At 42.0% G+C, this 21,267-nt stretch overlaps 1 protein-coding gene across 1 annotated transcript in view; it reads right to left on the bottom strand.

Moving 5' to 3' along the window:
• The window catches only part of PHACTR1 (phosphatase and actin regulator 1), a 438,449-nt gene that overhangs the window by 92,716 nt on the left and 324,466 nt on the right, over positions 1-21,267 (bottom strand). The window contains 2 exon segments of the mRNA XM_032462504.1: positions 4,442-4,469; positions 4,471-4,523. Of these exon segments, the coding sequence (XP_032318395.1) occupies positions 4,442-4,469; positions 4,471-4,523 (81 nt within the window).

Raw genomic sequence — 21,267 nt, 5'->3', positions numbered from 1 at the left:
CCCTGCTGCTTTGTTTGTCTTCATAGTGCTTATTGCTCCTTGACAATATATCATATGCTTATATAATTATTTCATATTTCCTTTAGTTGAATGTCAACTCCGAGAAGGTAAGAAGTCTGCTCTTTTGGTCATCACTGCAGCTGAACACCTAGACCACCTGGACAATTTATTGAATGAACGAATGAATGTCCTAGGAGCCCAGGAGAACCCTTACGTTTCTAATTCAAACAAACAGGCTACAAAATTAGGAAATAAATAGTTCAAAATAAGTTCTCAAATTACAGATTATTTTCTATCATTAGTTGATTTAATATCTTTTGAGTGATGACGGTTCTGTATAATGTTTACATTGTATTTTTCATAAAATTGGTAAATCCAAATTATGAAACATACGGAAAATGAGAGAAAAAAGAATTTACAATTTTATGTTCCTACTACATCATGATTAACAATTAAAACTTTTCTTTGTATGTAGTTTTTAAAGTTTGCTGCACTCCTACATAGCCTCGATATATCCAGAAATCAAACCATTTTCTCTGAGTTTAAAATTTTTATCTAAACTTCCTTCTGGATTCTAATCTTACAGGATTCTATATGGAAACCAATAAAAAAAAGAACAAGCTGTCCAGTATCCTATGTTCTTTACATTTAACATATCCCATGAAATGAAGAATTCCTGAGCTAGTTTCTACAGATATTGAGAAAATTTCCCCTTTTCAACCTAAGCTCTCATTTCGCCTGATTTAAATTTACTGACCAGTTTGGGATTTTAACCTGCTAAGAAAAGTACAAAGAATTTTGAGGAGAACTATCAAGAGTAATAAAACCTCATTAATTCTGAGCCCACCCTGCTGAGACAGTTACAAATCTCCATCCCTACCGTTTATACTTTCTCTGAATGAGCAAGGTATTATCCAACAAAATTATTAAGAGTTGGAAGACAAAATGTTGCCTATTAAAGATAAGCTCCTTTCCACCAGGTTAGCAACACCGTACCCAAAACAGTATAGCTGCAGCATGAACAGGGGCCGGCCCCGTGAACCAGCTGACGTAACAACTGCAAATCAATGGGCAGCTGTCAGGGACCGCGCATCTCTGGTGGAAACTGTTTTGCTGCCAAAGGCCCAGAGTCATGTGCTGCTAACCCAAAAGGCGGTCCAAGATGAGGCATGACTGGCCCAGCAATGTGGAAGGATTGCTGAAAATCTATGAAATTCATCTTTGAGACAAACTACTTGGAAAACCATTAAATGCTCTTTGCCACGTGCTGTTCACTCAGGTTGCAGCAATCAAATTTTATTTGTTTTACTCAGTAGGATCCCAGACACAGCAACCTGAACAGTGTCGTAGAAAGGGAAGAATGAATGACCAGAAAATGGCCCATTTAGAGGCTAAGAGGAGGCAGGGAGGAGGTGTGAGAAGGAAATTAAATCGGGTATCGAGGGGCTTAGTAAGACCACTGTGAGGCGGGTTGAAGAGCCTTACACCTCAGATAAAAGGGGACAGTGATGTCCCTTCCTAACTCGTGGGCCTGCTGAACCAGGGTCAGGCATGTAAAGGGTTTCAAAAAATATAAAGGAAGATGATGCGAATTACTTCTACTAACGGTTTGTTAGCAATTTCTCGTGAATGCATGGAACGATGGCCGCTACCTTACTTCACGTGTTATGGACTGGACTGTGTCACCCCCTCGCCTGAATTTCTATCCGAAGCCCAACCCCCTAGTCTGACTGTACTTGGAGAGAGGGTCTTAAGAGAAGAACTGAGGTTAAATGAGGTCATGAGGGTGGGCCCTGATCCAGTGGGACTGATTTTCTACGAAAAGAGGAAGAGACACCAGGAGTGTGCGGGCCCAGAGGAGAGGTCGTGTGAGGACACAGCCAGAAGGCAGCCGTCTGCAAGCCAAGGAGGAGGCCTCACCAGAAACCAACCCTGCTGGCACCCTGACCCTGGACTTCCAGCCTCCAAAACGGTGAGGAAATGCATTTCTGTTGCTTAAGTCACCCAGCCTGCAGTAATTTGTTACAGCAGCCCAGGTAAACTAATACATATGTTATCTCATATAATCCTCATTATAACAACATCACCCACACTTTCAGATAAAGAAATAGAAGCACAGAGAAGTTAAGCAACTTGACAAAAGTTGCACAGCTATTCAGTAGTGGAACTGGAATTGAATCCAAGCGATCTGATTCCAGGGCCCAGGTTCCTAACTGCTGATGGAATGTGATATAAGGTAATGTCATTAATACCCACAGTGGTACAAAATGGATGCTTTTATCAGAAAAGCCCACAGCAGATACCAACTTCCACATCTACCATGTGCAATGGATTTCTAATTTTAGTCCCCCTCTGCTCCTCCTCCCATCCAAACAGTAAGTATCTATGTGAGCTGATCTATCTCAAGTAATCTGAGGCTTGGGGCATCTCCAAGTAAGCCAATGAGGTCCGTGTTCTCCTGGGGTTTCCGCGCTGGTGAGGAAAGCCAGCCGACAACTGAACAGTACAAGGCACACTGATAAGCGCAAAGACAAAAATAAAACCAGAAGTTGTGGTGACAGCTCAGGGCTAGACTGGTCCCCTCCTCCACAGCCAGCTACTGGGTGCAAGCTATGGAACAACCACGAACAGGACACGGCTCTGAATCCTGGGGGAACTCCTAGTGCCCGCGTGGTGCTGGCAGGCCCCAGACTCAGTACCCCGGCCACCCTGTCCCTTCCTCTTGCTCTAACAGCCTAGTACTGCTTTCATTAAGTCAGGAAGTACCTTAGGCAATACTGACCCTAACCTAGTTATTAGGTGTAATGGAAATAATAAATACTGTAATGAAATGTATTCTCTAGGGTATTCCTGAAGTTTTACAGTGAGAGGTACAAAGGCGGCAGGAAGAAAGGAGGGAGGGGAAGGGGTCATTTAACTGCATCTGCACAGACTTTAGCTGTGACAGTAATGTTCATTTCAGCCATCACTGGGCGCTGATCACGTAATAGCACAGCGGTGGTCAGACACGCCCCTTCTCTACCAGGGAGGGCACATGAAGAACAGAGTTTGGGCTGAAAAACGGAAACTTAAGGTCAATAACAAGGGAGGGTCGGGGGGCTGTACAGAAATTAAGACATTGGATAAAAGTGACAAAATTATGGATTCTTTTTCCCTGGAGAGCTTAATTAATGAAAGATGGTAGATCTTGGTTTGGCCTTACCCAGAAACAGAAAGACAAAAAGTGACTTGCCGAGGGATGCCTTGGCACCAGGGGGCTCTGAGAGTTAACCTCACACCCCGTCTCCCGCACCCCCTGCCCCTGGGGCAAGAGCAGCGCCACCTCCTACCTGCAGCATTTCAGGGTGGCCATGTGTGCGAAGGAAGAACACTCCCAAAGTGCCACCGGGGAGCCCCGTGACAGGAAAGAATGAGGCAAACTGCACTAGAGGAATAAGGACCAACTCACTGACGACAGGGAATCACAGAGAAGCATCCAAGTTAGAAACACCACTCGCCTTTCTGTGCTACAACACAGACTAGGCACAGGGAAGACCCACACGAACGTGGTCAACTGACTGCGCTGTCGGACTTACAGGGTCACTCTGATGATCAGGGTGACTCTACCTTTAAAGTAGAGTATGTGATTTAATAATGTGGCCCAACAAATAACACAGGCCTCAAACAATAAGACCTGAAACTGACAGTTACTAGTGATAAGTGTAACAAGATTGGAATCAACAGTTCATCATTTCTTTTAAAGCCTTAAGAGAAGAGTGGTGAAGGAAGGGGGGAGGGCGAGGAGGGGGGAGGAAGGGAGAGGAATACTTACTATACTGTATAAACCACTGCATACATTTGTATTTAAAGGCCAGAATTCAGTCAGCAACAGACACAGAATTAAGTTCACTGGCAAACGCTTGTGGACACATTCACAGAGCATCCGAATCACCTGTAACTATTATCATTTGGAATATCTTATGTGTACACTTATATTTTATGCTTTTCTCCACTCTGATTTCTTCTGTTATGGGGAGATGAGCTGCCAAAAAAAAAATCTGTTAGGGAAATTCTAGATGCTTGTGGATGCTTAACGTCTGTCTTGGGAACCCCTGGTGCCTGAAAGCGCCTAAGCAATTATATTCACCCCAGCCGTGTGTGTTCAGACACCAAGGCGCTCACCACCAGCACCGACACCATTCCTGGAGCCGCGTCATTCCCCGTAGCATCCTGCGGTTTGACTTCAACACCGAGAAAGCGGGAGCCCTAGTCCCCTCTGTAACACCAATAGTTTCAGCACTGTCTGCTGCTTCCTCAGATCTCTCTGCGAGTGTCTGGAGTTTTAAAGGGTCAAACTCTGATAAAGTGACACAGAAAACCAAATCCAACTCCTGGGACACATGCACACGGATTCCACGCACAGCTTCTATCTGGCCCCCCGAGGCTGGAGCAGTCCTCTTACCTTTGTCATAGATCTCCTTCAACACTCCATCGTTTTATCAGCTCCTCTCTGCTTTGCCTCATTGATATTTTCCTTTCCAGGGCTACAAGCAAAACACAGGGAAGCAGGTGTGAGTAGGTAACACAGACGTGTTTAAAAAGCATCCTATTTTAAGAAGCACTGAAATGCAATGTGTGGAAAAACTTCTGTAAATTATACTTTACTAATGGAAGCTAATGGTAGCAGTTAGCACTTCTGATACAATCATCAGCATTTTAATCCGATTATTTTATTTAATCTTCAAAACAATCAAATTACCCACGAGATAGGCATTTTTATTTCATTTTATTTAAATGCAGCAGGTGACGGAGGAAACTGTAGCAGAGGGAACTCAACAAACTCTTGGAGGCACACTGAGAAACGGGTCTAGAATTCAAAGCCAGAAACGCTACTCTTGATCTTGGCGACATACCTATCTTCCTGTGTGTGGCCTTTCCTCATAGGCAGGACTTCTTTTTTAATTACCTAATTCATCTAGATCACATCTCACTGAGGATTCTGTTGCTTCTTGACTATTAAACAAATGACGTGAAAATGTCTCCTAAAAAGTTCCCTGGATTGGTACCCAGGTCTCCGAGAAGAGCCTGGGGAGCAGTGGGAGACCTCTGTGGGACAGCCACCCACTGCTCTCCTCTCTTAGGCTCCAAGCAAGGAATGAACTGCTTGGTTCCCAGATGCACCTCCACTGTGACCCAGCCACTCACCAGAGCCGACCGCTCAGGCAGGTGGGGGATGGAGAAGGAAGAGGGAGCGTTTCCTCTCGGATCAGTGGGCGTGACGGAGGGCAAGTCAAGTGGAAACAGAGCCCTGGAGTGGGGAAGTGAGGGGCTGCACCAAAGGGCAGGACTGTGGCTCAGGGTAGGGCAGGGGAAATCAGCAGAGCCTGCAGAAGAAAGCTGTTCTGGCAGCTTACATTTCAGTAAACACCGAGTGGAGGAGGTGAGAGGTGACTGCGGTTGCTTTTGTCAGCTTGAGCTTCTTCACTTCTTTTGGATACACAGTTATTCAGGGAGGAAAAAAAAGGTCCAGTTATAAAATAAGGAAACTAAGTGATGCAGACAAATTTAGATACAGATTAACATACACTTCTCATTAGAATTTAGTGCAAATAATATGAGTAAGAACTAGAAAGAAAGCAAAGAAATGAAAGTCATGATTGTAACTCTGTTACCCGCTTGCTGTGTAACCTTCAGCAAGTCACTTGGCCAGCCTGGGAAAACAGTGGTGCCTCAGCCCCAGCCACTCTGACTTAACAGGTCCAGGTTGGACCTGACGTCTATATGGTAATAAAAAGCTCTCTGGGTTATTCTCAGGCATTTCAAGGCTGAAAACCACTGACTCCGTAACTTGGAAACTTACTGTTTTAAAAATGCATCCTAACTCCCTCCTTTAGATTACACGAATTAAGTGGTATGAGAAGGAAAAATTAATGTTATGTTAGGTTGTCCTAGCAGGTAGCTTACTGAGAATGTATTAATAATAAGATAGATATTTATAAATATATACACACAGAAGTGAGGGCAGGAAGGCTGGAAGGAAGGACAAGGGTTAGAGGTGGGTGTGAACCAGGGGAGCTCTGCGCATTTGGGGAGATAAAGGAGTTGTATGCTCAGAACCGAAGGACACAATAGGGTAGGAAGAGGGCAGAAGGGTGTTCTTGTGCAGGAGACGGATGCCTGGGGAAGGGAAAGGGAAGTGTGTGCAATTAGGTTAGAAAGTTCTGCCTGATTTTTAAAAAGATTTGCTGGGCAGCAAAGTGGGAAAGACTGAACAGGCAAGGTGAAGAAAGGTGCTTTGCCATCCTGCATTAAACTACGTAAATGAATCGATTTCTCTTCAATGAAATGAGACATCCCAGGGGCTTTTCAAAACCACGGACTAAAGTGGAAGGACCGGACCCACAGCACAAAGCGAAGGGTCTGCAGCGAGGTGGGTGGAGCCCTGGGCGTGGAGGTCCAAGATCTCAAGTATCAGCAGAACATGGACATCTTTCAGGACGACCCCTCAGCCATCTGGACCTCAGCTGTCTCTGCGTATGCATTCAACAACTGAGGACCACCTGCCCGCAGTGAAAGGCACCAAGCCAGGGGCTAGACATGACAGTGACCAAAGGGACAGTCCCTGCTCTCACAGAGATTATAGACTAATGTGTGATTTAGTCATCAAATTATAATAGTACCTAATGTATGATTGCAAACTGAGATTGCAAATTGAGTCTTCTTAAAAGAAGACATGGTTCCATCAGAGCATGTGATAACCTCCTCCACTGGGGGGTTAGAAAAGGCTTTTCTGAGGCAGAGACCCCAGGCTGAGTTTAAAAGACCAATATACATTATGTCAGCCCAGAGCAGTCAGGTAGGGGCTGAGGGAAACACTCCAGACATAGCACGCTGGGTAACCGCTCCCGATGGAGGAATCACGGTGCCCTGGACAAACACAGAGCAAGCAGGTGTGACTGTACCACCAGCATCAGGTGGAGAATGATGGTTGGAGATGCGGCCAGAGAGGCAGAGGTGCTGGGCCATGCAGGGCCTTACTGATCAGGTTATTGTAAGGGAAATGGGAAGAAATGATCAAATTTGAGTATTTGAAAAACCAACGTCCACTTTGGCGTGGAGGACAGGGTTGGAGGGAAGCCAGTGACTAGGTGGCTACAAAAGGCGAGGCAGAAGATAACAGGAGCTACACTAAGATGCTGAAGACAGACGTGGAGACAAAGGATGCACTCAAGACATGTGAAGCTGGCAGTGTTGCCACAACTTGAAGTTAAGGACTCAGTGTAGGACGTGCAGGGAAGAGAGGGGTCAAGGACGACTTCTTGATTCACGACTTGAATAGCTGAATGGACAGTGGTGGTGATTACTACGGTAGGATAATCAGACGAAAATCAGGCGTGGAGGGAGGATGCTGCGCTCAATGTTAGCCACATCCGAGAGGAGATACCAAGAGTGTGCTGGGGAAATGCGACGGAAAGCTTCATGAATCAGGGATGGGAAGTTCAATGAGACTGTCCTGTACGGCATGGACCTTGCCAGACCCTTTCATGCACTAGTGCTTCTCAAATTTTTCCATGGAAAGACTCCTAATAGCAAAGGAGTAATGCCAGGGGCTCCAAGGGGATGACTGAAGTTGCCTGTCCCAAGCATGCCATTTTTTAAAAACGCATTTAGTTTTTCCTTAAAGATAAAGGTGGACATCACATAAGAAATCTGCTCTTATTTAACTAAAGTCCCCCCCACCCTACACACACACCAATTTCCAACTTTAATTGACACTCTGGGAAGAGATGGCTTATTCATTCTTGGGCTTGGTCCATTTCCTAGTGCAGAAGTAGATGTGCCCAGAGAGGATACACAGATCATTCTGGGCAAGGCAAGATGTCATGTCATTTAACCTAATCTTCACCACAATCCTGTGAAATGTTATTCCCATTTTACAGATGCGGTACCTGAGGCCCAGCAAAACGAACTTGCTCTCAGTCACAGAGCAATACATAGAAGAGCAGAAACAGATTTTAAAGCCTGTTTTCCCCTCTATGATACCACATTTTTGAGGAGATCATTATAATGTATATAGGCTCTAAATATGATCTAATGTATAAAACTTTAAAAATGAAAGGCAATTTTATTACTAGTTTATTTGGAGCTGAAAGTCACAGTAAAACGACATAACCACACTTTGTATTCAGGAACGACTTCTTTCCAGGCACTCTTGACTTACTATCTCTACTAACGATGTAAGCAGGATGCCTTTCTGCTAATCTTACTTTCAGCAGTTTTTCCAAAGTTAGAGCTAAGTTTAACTGGGGCCAAAGACACAAGCCCACCACCACTCCTGGAAGTGAGATAAAACAGGCCCTCCACCGCAGAAGGACTGATCATCTGAGCCATAAACCCCGGGGGGGAGGTGGGGGAGAAGATTCAATGTGGGGTAGGAAGGAAAATATAACTGTTTCCTCATCACCAACCAAGGCTAGGTCCGATTCTCCCTCTCCAACAACTCTGAATTTGGGTAGAACAGAGACAAAAAAAGGAGAGAAGAGATTATGAAAAGTTACAGAAGTCAGAAGGAGAGGGGCAATGCATCAGGGAAGAGAAACTGTAATGCGTACTCCACCTGTCCAAGGGTAACAGGGATGAATCAGGTAAGGGAGCACTGAGGCGTGACAGGGAGCTGATTAACCGGGCAGTGTTGGGCTCTGGGGGATGGGAAATGGAATTTAACAGAACAAAACCATTCATCTCAAAAAAAAAAAACCACCAACAAAACCCTGAAAAATTGCCTCATTAGATGGGTGGCAGAAAGCATATGAATGGGTAACATTTTCATACAAAAGAAAAATAAAGTCATTAAGGACTTCCTTTAAAACAAGAAAATCTATTATATAAAGATCACTCACTCTAACGTTATTCAGTCATTAAAGCCCAAGGCAGTTTAAAATCCGAGTGACCACACATAGGAATGTTCTGGTATAAATTTTTTGGTTATAAAACTGGATCGTGGTGATGGCTGCACAACTCTTCAATTTTACTAAAATCATTGAGTGGTATTCTTACGAGTTGATTTTACATTATGTAAGTTTTAGCTCAATCAAGCTGTTAAGAAACGGAAAAAAAAAAAAAATAGTGACCACAAAGGAAAATTCTCAACAAGGGCAAAAACATCAATTCAAAACAAAAGTAGTAAATCTGAGCAGATGATTAAATGAATGAATTTTAAGGCTACAGGAGGCAAGGGGACAACATTAAAATACAAGGATTAGAAATATAACATACAAAGGTAAATTTTTAAAAACAACAATTTTTTTTTTTAATCTCTAACACAGTGGAACCAACATAGAAAAAGCAGGGAGCTGATTCCCCTCAAAAATGAAAACACAGCTCAGACGGTGACAACGCAACTCCTTGGGTCTTCAGAAAAGAACCAAATTTCCAGGCTGCAGTAAATGCAAGACACTGCAGTAGGCTTTTGAGAGGGTCCTGTTGCAACTGAAACATCAAAACGAGATCACAGAGACCAGCAAATGTGTAAAGACTACTGCAGGGACGTCCAGTCTGAAATGCTGCGCCACATGCGAAACAGCCTGAAGAGGAAAGGGAAAAACATGGCTGACTTGCTTTTACAGACCAACAAAGAATTAGCTGAGTAAGTCCAAACACATTTTTAAAAGCTTCACCTAGTCCTCTTTCTTGTCTGAAATGAGTGAGAGACTTGGCAATTATTTTATCAAAAATGGCCTAAAATGACCCCCAAAAACCACATTCCTCAAAGGTTGGCCTGTCCAAGGAAGGCTCTCCAAGTTTGTCATTAAATAAAATATTAGTATAAAAACCATGTAGAAAACCTTGAAAGGACATAGTTTTTCTTCTAGTTTATCGCCACCTACTACTGATCATGCCCTTTTATTTTCTGTAGCTCTGATCTGTTGACATCTTGGAGCCATGCTGATCCTGGAGCAGACTGCCCCTCCCAAGTTAACCAGCTCCTACAGATAGTAAATGACTCGCCTGTGAGGCTGCATTTCATATGCAAACCAAGTAGTCCAGGGGCCCTACCCTCAGCTACCTCCAGTATGGCGTTTTTACACTACAGGCCACAGTTTCCTGCCCTAGTCACCCCAGGGACAGGTACCAGACAACCAGAGACAGTTCTTATGCCCTAGGGCCCACTAAAATGATTCAAACTAGCCAGGTAAGTCTGCTTACCCTGTCCTGCCCATTTCTCCCAGTGGAAACCACAAGTAAAGGCTCTTCCCCACATTTTCCTCCCATTCTTTCTGCCTCCTGACTGACCCTGGTGCTTCCACACATGGCCCTCCGTGGCCTGCTGTGACCCTTTCTCTTGCGATCTGTAACTGTGACAAAGTCTCTCAAACAATGGCGGTTGTCTCTTGATTTGCTGGCCTCACCACACCTGAATAGTAATAAAACCTGAATCTTAAAACACATGCCCTGCACTGGTTTATAAACAAAGGTAAACACTAGTGGGGGTTCCCACAGCTTTATGTTCCATTCTATTGCTCTGAAGTCTGTTTACATGTGACCAAGTGCTTTGGTAAGGAGAAGCCTGGTGAAGGACTGATTCTCAACGGTAAATTCCACCAATGCTGGGAGACCAGCTCTGGTAAGAGAGTGACAGCGGCTCTAATCGCTTTTGTAAACTCTTCTTCTGAGACGTCATTGCCGTCGATGCCGTATTTGCTAAAAGCCAGTGCTCCATCACTTCCCCCCAATTACTTTTTCGGTCTCCCTGTCCACCTAGGTTTGGGCTAAGCCAAAAAGCCCTATGCTTCTTAACACTGATGGACTTAAAACGGGCATCTTGGATGGCCTTGCTCTGCTTAGTGAGTGCCTGGGTTGGATGAACTTGTTAAAAATAACTAGGACAGTCCTTTTATTTTTTTGTAAATGCAGACACACACACACACACACACTTTAATTTTTTTTATTTATCAAAAGACATGAAAACACTTTCACTGTAAATGATTCAAGAAATAGAAAAACTCCTTTTTCACTGTCCCTCCTTCCATAGACCAAACTCATCAAACCTGCTGCCCTTCTCTGATATTTTTATTTTCTCTCTTTTCTTTCCTCCCTCCCTCTCCCCGCCTCTTTCCCACAAACTCCTACACTACGTATAAATACAGATTTTATGACCACAAATGGGATCATTCTGTTTGTACTGTTCTGCAACTCTTTTCCCCTCTCATTCATCCATGTTTTAGGGATCTCCCATCAGTACATACAGCACCATCTCAGTAGCTTCGAGTACCTTATACCATGACATGGGATCTAAGTGCCATAACTTATTTTGTCATTGGCAACTGAAGGAAATTTAAGCCGCTTCACATTTTTGGCCTGTAAACTTTTGCTCCCGTGAATATACCTGCTCAGATCATGTGAACAAGTACAAGAATTTTTCTAGAATCTATCACTAGACTTACAGTTGCTGGGCTCCCAGTATTGCACTTTACTCCCAGGACAGTATAAAGAACTCTTATATTCTGTACCATGAGGAAAGGGGGGCGGAATGTGATATTGATGCTTTTTTAGTTATCTGGTTCTTCTCAGAGTACCAGAACAGGGAGTTGTTCAGATGTTTCTCCAGGATAATCTGTCTCTGTTGAATTCCCTACCCAACTGCCTTTAAATTACATAGAAGTCTGAAGGGGGGAAAAACAATTGAGAAATGATGAAATCTGCAGTAGCTGACTGCATAGTCTTACACCTTGAGTCGTTAAAACAGTCAACCTGCAAGTAAGAACTGTAGCTTTCATCCCTTTGGAATTTTACAACTCCAGTAAAAGTGAATTTAGGCTAGAGATCTACCATGACAAATGGAATGAACCTCCAGAACTGGAACCTATCTCTACTTCCCATCTGACATCATAAATAAAGAGGATTATGAATATGATGCAACAGCCATAGCCTAGAAGGACCCAGCATGAAACAATCAGCCACATTTACACTGTCTCCAGAGAAAAGGCTCCCTTTTTTTTTTTTTTTTGAAGACGAAGAGACTCTTTCAAAATTAAATCCATACATACAATACATGAAGAGGAGAAAAGAGAGCAAGGATCTGATGGAGTAGGATAAACTTGGAGGTCTTCCATTTCGAAAGATCAGAGGGCAAATGCCAGCTGATCTTTTATTTCATAAGGAAATTAATGAGAAAAGTAATAAGGTTGTCAATCTAAATCCCTTGTTGAAGAAAGAAGTGGAAAAGAATGCAACTCTGAATGTCTAGTTTCAGACAGAATAATATGATAAATATATTCAAGATGAAGTCGTGTTAATCTAGAAGCAATCTGGGGGGCACCAAGTATTGTGACTTTTACCAACTCAGATGATGTTCAGGAGTCCCAGGAGTATCTCAGCATTTTGCTGCATGTAGAGTAACTAGGCAAGAAGGTTTTTAAACTTGATTATCTAAAGCTTTCTGAATTACTCATTCAAAATGAAAAGTATCTTTAGAAATATTTGGCAATTAAGGCCAAGTGATCCTTAAAATCAGAGAGGCTGATCAGTTTGGAATTTTTTTTTTCCCTGTAAAAATCTAAACCACATGGAAACATCTAAAAGAGAGATGTGTGATGAAGCGTTAAGTGTCCTCATCACACAATAATAAGCAATGATCCTGATTCCTCCCATTATTAAAGCGTGAACTTCAACGAAGGTCCAAGTGGAGGGTGTGCATGAACAAAGTTCCTCACCCCCAACGTGGTAACCCACCTGCTGAACTTGTGCAGTGCCGAGTAGCTACCTTAGATGAACTCTTCGCGGCCCACGAGGTAGGAGATGGGACTGTTTATCTACTGTTGTTTGTGATAACATCCAAGTCATCTAGGTCAGCACTTCCCACAGTGTGTTCAGCAGAACAGCAACCCCCAGAGATGCTCGGAGGACAATGATTTTGGGAAATGTGTGTGCCACTGGAGACTCGTAGTGTTCATTAGCAGCAGAGGGCCTTGGTTTAACCCAGTGTTTCTCCCAAATTCATTTGACAATATGACCCTTTTTTTTTTTTTTTTTTTAATGGAGTACGAGGGGACTTTCTTCACTCTGAGGAGAATCTTCTGGGAAACACTGATCTAAGCAACAGGTTGCGGGAAGCAAAAGTGATGTTTTGTTGTAAAAAGGAATCAGGGAGGTCAGCTCTTCTAACTCAGCAGGGACAAAGAGAGGCCAAGATCTTTTGTAAAGAGTTATCCGGCCAATGTTTGCATCAATCACAACTGAGAACCCAAAGTCCTATAATATTAAATGAACAAGGCATGACTGACTGGAAAGATCCTAACAGAGCAAAGTGATCAGCCATCTACCTCCCTGTCCTCCTGTGGTCCTGGCAGAAACTTCAGATGGCAGAGGTCTGCATTCCAATGAGCTCCTCGATGGGCCAGCCCGCCATCCAGCCCCCAGATAAGTAAAGACTAGACTTAAACCGTGATCAGCTCAATACCACATAGTAGCTGTCCAAAATAACAATTTTGGTTTTGACATAATTGATATTAGGTACTTCTTCCTGACAGCTATGCAGACAGTATAATTTCCTCTGGAGTCAGAGAGCATGAGAGTAGGACTACATCACCAGCACAGACGAGGTGATTTATTTCCCCTCTTACTGTGGGAGAGGTGCCGGCAGCCAGCTTCACCTAGTGATGAAGTGCATGGGAAAAAGGATCACAGACTCATTTTAAGCTGCAAGTTGTGCTGTTTAAAGCACATTCTTCGTGGATCTTGATCCAATCCTAGTCTGAACAAACTAGCTGTAAAAGCATTTTGGGGTCAGTTGGGAAAATATAAATATGGACTGGATGTTAGATGATGTTAGGGAATTATTCTTAGTTTTGCAATATTTGATAACAGTCTTGGGTTTATACAGGATATTTTCCTGAGTTTTTATTGATGAATTATTAGAGCTGTCTGCAATCTACCTTAAAACACATCAGGGGGAAAAAATACGGCCAAATCTTAGAAACTGTTAGGTGATGGCTTTATCACGATACAATTGTACAATAATATTCTACAATTCTCTCAGTGTCTCTTAATGTTTGAAAAATTTTCAAAATAAAAAGTAAAACACACAAAATGAATCTTTCAAGTAATGTTGAGGGAAAAGAGCGTGACAGAACAGATATATTGTGATTCCATTTCCATCAAATTCAAACTCTGGCAAAACTACATGTGTGGTTTAGAGATGCACCTCTCTCAACTTAAAAACTACAAAGAAAAGGGTATTTTGACAACAAAAAATCAGGACAGTGGCCACATCTGGTTGGGAGGGAATCTCTCAGGCACATTCAGGAGCTTCCGGGCACTGTCAATATGTATATGTATTTTTTTTGATTTGGCAGCAGTTACATGGTGGTCATTGTATAACCATCTGTTAAACTGTACAATGATGCTTAATGCATTTTCATTTAATGTGAGTTTCCTTTTCCAAAGCAAAACACTAAAACGACATTCTGTTTCTCTTTTTACTGTTGCAATGGTCTCTGAAGAGGAATAAAAAACCCAGCCACCATATAGTGAAATGACATCGCTGGCCAGCAGACTAACTCCTGCTAATGAAAGAAGGTGCAATTATAAGGCAATAAAAGCCACAAGCCCCTTCCTGTTCATTTATTCAAATAGGTTGGATTATGACTATAGAGGGATGGCTCTTCATGCCTGCAAGTCTCTTAGCAGGACAGGGACCCGAAGTTTCACGGGGAGAAAGTTGGCAGGAAGTTTTAGAGGTGAGAAATTTTGCAGAAGCTAGGATTCTGATTTTTGGAAACAAGGTGGACTATTGTTGGAGTGATCAGGAAGAAGCAACTGAGGGGAGAGTGGTTTTGCGAGGATCAGACTCAACAGTGGGAAGGCACTGAGGAAAGCTGATGTTACAATTGGCAGATTCCAATTTCTCTCTTTACCTCAATCTGTACAGAAAACTTCAGTCCAAGTTCTAACAGAGCAACCATCAGTTTTCTCTTATGAGGTAGACAGGACACAAAAGAAGTAAGTCCTTCTCCATTTACTGGTCCCCTCTTATGGGAACCTGGTAGGACATGATTTAATCAAACTAAGATCTGAAAACAATTTATGTTGAGCCCTGTTTACAACCTTCACTTTGTCCTTTCACCCATATTCCACCTATTACGAGAGACGTTTTCATTAAATGTGAAACAGGTGGCCTTAGAGTGATAGAGAATGCAATGTGATCAAAGTGTTTATGTCAGAAATAAAGGTCCAGTTCTTTGGGGTTTGCTTCTGTGACTTGTAGGAAAGTGTGTAATAACATCTTATGTTTTTCTGATGGTGCACAGAGCCACAATTCACATTTCCACCGTGTTCCCTGCTACCTCTAGCAACCTCTCAACACAGGAATAAAAAGAAAAGTCATTGATTTAGAGCTAGTTAAGTGAGTTTCTCTTCCAGATGTAGGAAGCATAATGCTGTACTGTATTTCATTCCAGACACCTAATTATTATTGATCGCTTTATGAGAGAAATGTACTGCCTAAAGCACTGAAGAATGGAAATCTGAAATCCTGCCCAGAACAGCTTAACACCCCAGCTACCACCTGTTACCTCAAAGATAATAGGGTCCTTGTTCAAAGGGTTTTGTGGTGCCAAGTTAATGGAAATAAGGTTGCCTGCTTCATTGCTTGTTTTTCCACTCATGGGCAGATCAACCCTGCTGCAATGAAGTCTTTTAAAGGCAGCGTTAAGAGGTTTAGGCTTTAAAACCTTAGTTCTCTGACACTCTGTAAGACAGAGAAGGATGTCAGCATTAGATGGAGGGTTTTTATTTGCTCTTATTAACCACGGTCAGAACTAAAGTCAACTAATGATTTTGAACACAAATTTTAAAACTCTTAACTACGTGTATTTATGTCAAAGTTCTTCTCAGACAAACATTTTGCCTGCAAGGGACATTCTGTGTGAAGTCCTGATTGCGCCCTTTCATTGCCATGGTAACACCGTGTATTAGGAGCTGCTCTGTGTGCTTTCCATGTAGTACTTTACGTAAGTTTCAAAACAACTCCAGAGAGTTGGTACTATTATCTCCACTTTTCAGATAAAGAAGATGTGAAGTAACTTGCCCAAGGTACAAAACTGGACTTGAACTCCAGCCGTGCGATTCCCGCATGTGAAGGCTGAAACATGACAGTGTATTGCCCATCGAAGACTTTAAAAGCTACGAATATGCCTCACAGCTTATCCAGACTATCCATAAATAAACATGTGCAGATAGGCCACAGTGCATACACAGAAGAACTAAAGATATAATTTTTGCTGTTTACTAGGCAAAATTTTCTAGCTTGTAAACTATGATCATTTCTTAAATGATTTTATTAAGCTTAATTGTCATTGAATGAGGTTTCACATACACAGGCAAAGCATACCGCCTTGCACACGGAACTCAATAAACTGTGATGGTTTTTATGCTCACTCTGCACTTTAGGAAGAAGTTAAACTGGCCAGAGGAAATATAGAGTCACACACAAATTTATAATTTCACTCTTCCTTTATATGCATGGGATAAGTAATAGCCGTGTTTAAGAAGGGAAATATCTATGCAGTTACTTCCCATCAGTCATTTCAAGTGGAGAGAACTACACAGGTAAGAAACGTGCAGATTTGCTATAGATTTTGATGCCCATCCTGGAAATATTGAGCTATATCATGACTTTTACACCATAGCAGGGCAGAAATGCTCATGAAAAACAGATGTATATTACACATAATTAAATAACAAACTCTTCCAAATCTAAGAAAAAGTCCAAGTAATTTAAGAACATCCTTTCCTAGTCTGCACACCGAATATTTTTTTCACTCCTGTCTTAATCTTCTCCTTTTGCATAAAAGACGCTTCACTCAGAAACAGACTGGGTTTGGCTACTTCATCTGAGCATTTGCCAGCTAATGATAAAAACATTATGGCCAAATAGCCATTCTCTTCAAACAGGAGAATTGAAATATTAATCTGTATTATGGGGGGAAAAAATCAACCTTTAGTACTTGGATATTATCCCTGAAAAAAATCCCAGAGTGTTTGAATAGCAGGTGTGTGACTTAAATTATCTACCCGAACAGCAACTGGAAAAACTGAAAAATATAACCACTGCCAAAAGAAGAAAGAAATCTCATAACATATGCAATGAGGAGGAAAGGTCTAGAAGCTACTCAAAGCTTTCCTTGAGGCACTGCTTGTTCTTACAGATGCCACAAGTCCTCCCAGTTATGACAAGGCAGTGAATGTGACAAGCGTCACGCTGCTCCCTTCAATGAATGCTCAGTCTTCTCCATTCATCCTTTGTGACGGCGACTTCTGAGTTTTGTTTCTGATGGGTACTTCTGTGTGTCTTTTGAAGTAACTGTAGCACGCCTAGTGAAAGCTGACAAATGTGCAACCCTTAATTCACAAATGAAAATAGCAGAATTCAATTTCTTTCATTTGCTTGAGGCTGATTCTTTATGATATCACAAACGGAAAAAATTTTTCCCCCATAAAGTTGTCCAGCAGTTTCTCAATTCTAGGGATTGACTCTCAGTGATGGGTTGATTTGAGTACATGCTGGACCACAGTAGCACTTCAGAATTCAGATTCTGAGTCTTAGTACTGTTAACCAAGCAGGACTCTACTGTCACGAGTGACCATCTGATACCTGTAGTGGAGTTTGTAACTGCTTAACTGTAAAATGGCTGAAAAGGTTTTCCTCACGCTCTTGCCGACGAGGACTGGGCTGGAGCGAAGGGGGCAGGGGGCTGCTCGGGTGATCTGCCCATGCCCCTCATTGCGCTCCCAGTACCTCAGAGACAGCAGTTGGGTGTTGTGTGCATCTTGTTTTTCATAACTCACCCCACCTAATAAGTCTGCAGCTATTTTTAGCCCCTTATGGTTTCTCTGTGTTCTGTTGTCCCAGGCTGAGCAAACACTGCAGCAAGAGGTCTCAGGCCTCCGCCTGCCTAAACTGCTAGGAGCATCTACCAGCCTGACTTTAAACTGCACAAGTCTTTCCCTAGAGCACCTTTCCACAGACCCCTTGCCTAAGCCTTTGTTCCAGGCACAAGAATATTAGAAAAGTTCCAAAGCCAGAGGTGAACACCACACCCAGCAGGGGGAAGGAGACCCCTGAATCTGCAAAAACAAGGACAACTTTGCAACAAATTGTTACCCTGTATGTGATCTCTGTGGAAAACAGTGCTGCCCCTTAAACTCCTACTATAAAACCCCCCACCTTCTCTCCCCAGCAGGCTCACAGTCTTGGAAGCATTAGCCCAACCATGACCTACTTTGCCTGACCAAGAAATAAAGCTGCCTTTTCTACTTCATCCAAAACTCTGTCCTTGCATCTCAGTTTGGTACGCGGGGTACAGAGGCCGAGTTTCAGCAACAGTGCCACCCGGGCCTGACTGGTGAGGGGAGGAAGTATTCGGTGGCTGTGGTACTGATGGGAACCCAGCTGACAGCAATGGCGTTCAAAGGCGAAGTCAACGATCAACCCACTTTTCTTTCTTCCTCGCCAACCCACAAACAGGGCTTGGTGGCGCCTCATCACTAAGTTAATAGAAAATCTTGCCTGAGGTTGTGTCTGTACAATATTACAGAACGAGTCATGAAAACAGATCAATCAGCTTGATTTGATTTCTCTTCCTATTAAAACATCCTGTCACCTGACAGAGCTAACTTGATAAATGAACTGCTGTGAAACCATGAAGACAGGGCCTCAACAGAAACGGTCTGGACTTTGTTACACTTTCTGTCAAAACTATTAGCTCAGGGATGCCATCAGCTTAGTATTTTTTTAATTATGGAAAAATACACATATCATATGAAATTTACCATCTTAACCACTTCCAAGGGTACAGTTCAGTAGTGTTAAGTATATTCATATTGTTGTGTAACAAATATTTTCATCTTGTAAAACTGAGACTCTATACCCATTAAGCATTGAAACTCCCCACTCCTCTCTCCCCACAACCCCTGGCAACCACTATTCTACCCTTTGTATCTAGGAATCTGACTACTCTGGGTACCTCATACAAATGAAAGCATACAATATTTCTCTTTTTTTGTAACTGGCTTATTTCACTTAGCAAGGTATATCCATGTTGCAGCATGTGACAGGACTTCCTTTTTAAAGCTGAATAAATAATTCCATGGTCTGTATATAGCACGTTTTGTTTATCCATTTATCTGTTGATGGGCACTTGGGTTGCTTCCGCCTCTTGGCTATTGTGACTAACGCTGCTACGATCATGTGTATGCAAATAATCTCTTTGAGATTCTGCTTCAGTTCTCCTGGGTATATACCCAGAAATGGAATGGCTGGATCATGTATGTGGTAGTTTTAAGTTTAATTTTTTGAGGAACCACCATACTATTTTCCAGAGTGGCTGCACCATTTTACATTTCTATCAAGAGTGCACAAGGGCTCCAATTTCTCCACATCCTTACAAAATGTTATTTCTGCCTTTTTTTTTTTTAATAGTCATCCTAATGGGTGTGAGGAGATGAGCTTACCTTTAAGATGTCAAAACTCAGGGAGAGGGGAATTATGAGAATCTAATATCTAGCATCTAATATTTGGCTATGAGCTTAAATGCTTTTAAAAGTTGCCATTTCTTCACCTCGGGTCGCAGAAATAATATTATAAGCTAAAGGCCTCTTTGACCCTTTGGGATTATAAGACTTGATTTCTTTATAGAGGAAAAGTAGGGATAAATTTTATGGAAAGGATGAATAATAAGATTACATTTTTTAGAAAAAAAGAAAGGTTTGCTGTTGCTGTAATTTTTACATTATTTTCAAAAATAGAAAAGTATCCATACATCTCTTTATGATTCATGGAGGACAGTAGCTTCAATGCAAATCTGTCTCTATTTTGTGTAATGAAAGCATTTAATTTTATGAGCCAAAGTTTCTAGTTTACAAGGAAACCTGGCTACTGGTATGCACTTGGGTCTCTTTCTTTGAAGCTTCAATGGGCCTTGAAACAATGTTCATTCAACTTGAAATCCTCAAATAAAAATTTGGGGGGAAAAATACAATTGAATTCACAGGTAGAAAGTATGGACTCTGTAAGCTTTTCAACCCCATGTTTAAAATAGAATATATTTCTAATGCAAAGAATTAGATTGTGAATATGCAGAGCAGGTGTTGGCAAATGTTTTCTGCAAAGGGCCAGACAGCCACAGTCTTTGTGGAAAATACCCGAGTCTTGTCATAGCAGCCACAGACAGTACGCAGATGAGCAAGGTGGCTGTATTCCAATAAAACAACACTTACAAAAACAGGGTGGGAGGTGGACTTGGCCTGCGGGTCATAGTTTGCTAACCCCTGCTGTAGAAGGTCCAAGAAAAAAGACTTTAAAAATTAGAGTTTTCTCATAAGTTGAAGAAGGAACAAAGCTTCAAGCTCTGTGGCAAAAAAAAAGGGGGGGGGGGGAGACAAATGGCAAAATAAACCTTCCTGATACCATTTCTTTCAAAACTAAATGTGGAGAAAACTATAATTCAAAACACCCCCCCCCCCCCCCCGTTTTCACAGCAGCACTATTTACAATAGCCAAGACATGGAAACCACCTCAATGTCCATCGACAGATGGATGGATAAAGATGTGGTATATTTATACAATGGAATACTGCTCGACCATAAAAAAAAGAATGAATTAATGCCATTTGCAACCACGTGGATGGACCTAGAGTTTATCATATGAAGTGAAATAAATTAGATAAAGAAAAACAAATATCATATGATGTCACTTATGTGTGGAATCTAAAAAACAAAATGATACAAATCCTATTTATAAACCAAAAATAGACTCACAGACATAGAAACTATGTTCTCCAAAGGGGAAAGGGCAGGGGAGGGATAAATTAGGAGTTTGAGATTAACAGATACACATTACTATATATAAAATAGATAAACAACAAGGATCTACTGTATAGCACAGGGAACTATATTCAGTTTCTTATAGTAACATATAATGGAAAAGAACCTGGAAAAAAAAGTATATATGTATAAATGAATCGCTTTGCTGTATACCTGAAACTAACATTGTAAATCAACTACACTTCAATTAAACACACACACACACACACACACAAGGCCTAAGTATAAAACTGTGGTTTTCATGTAAAAAAATGCATTTCAGGGGTCCATGTCATGTTCACATTTTTGATCTTTGATCTGAGGAAACTTATGGTATGTGAGAATCAACATAACCTTGGATGTGGAACGCTGAGTCCCAACTTGCTCAAAAGCTAAAGTTTGACTTTACAGAGAAGAAAATCTCAG

The sequence above is a fragment of the Camelus ferus genome, chromosome 20 (assembly GCF_009834535.1).
Source record: "Camelus ferus isolate YT-003-E chromosome 20, BCGSAC_Cfer_1.0, whole genome shotgun sequence".
NCBI lineage: Eukaryota > Metazoa > Chordata > Mammalia > Artiodactyla > Camelidae > Camelus > Camelus ferus.
The sequence above is the reverse complement of the archived record's forward strand: the minus strand, read 5'-3'. Positions and strand labels throughout refer to the sequence as shown.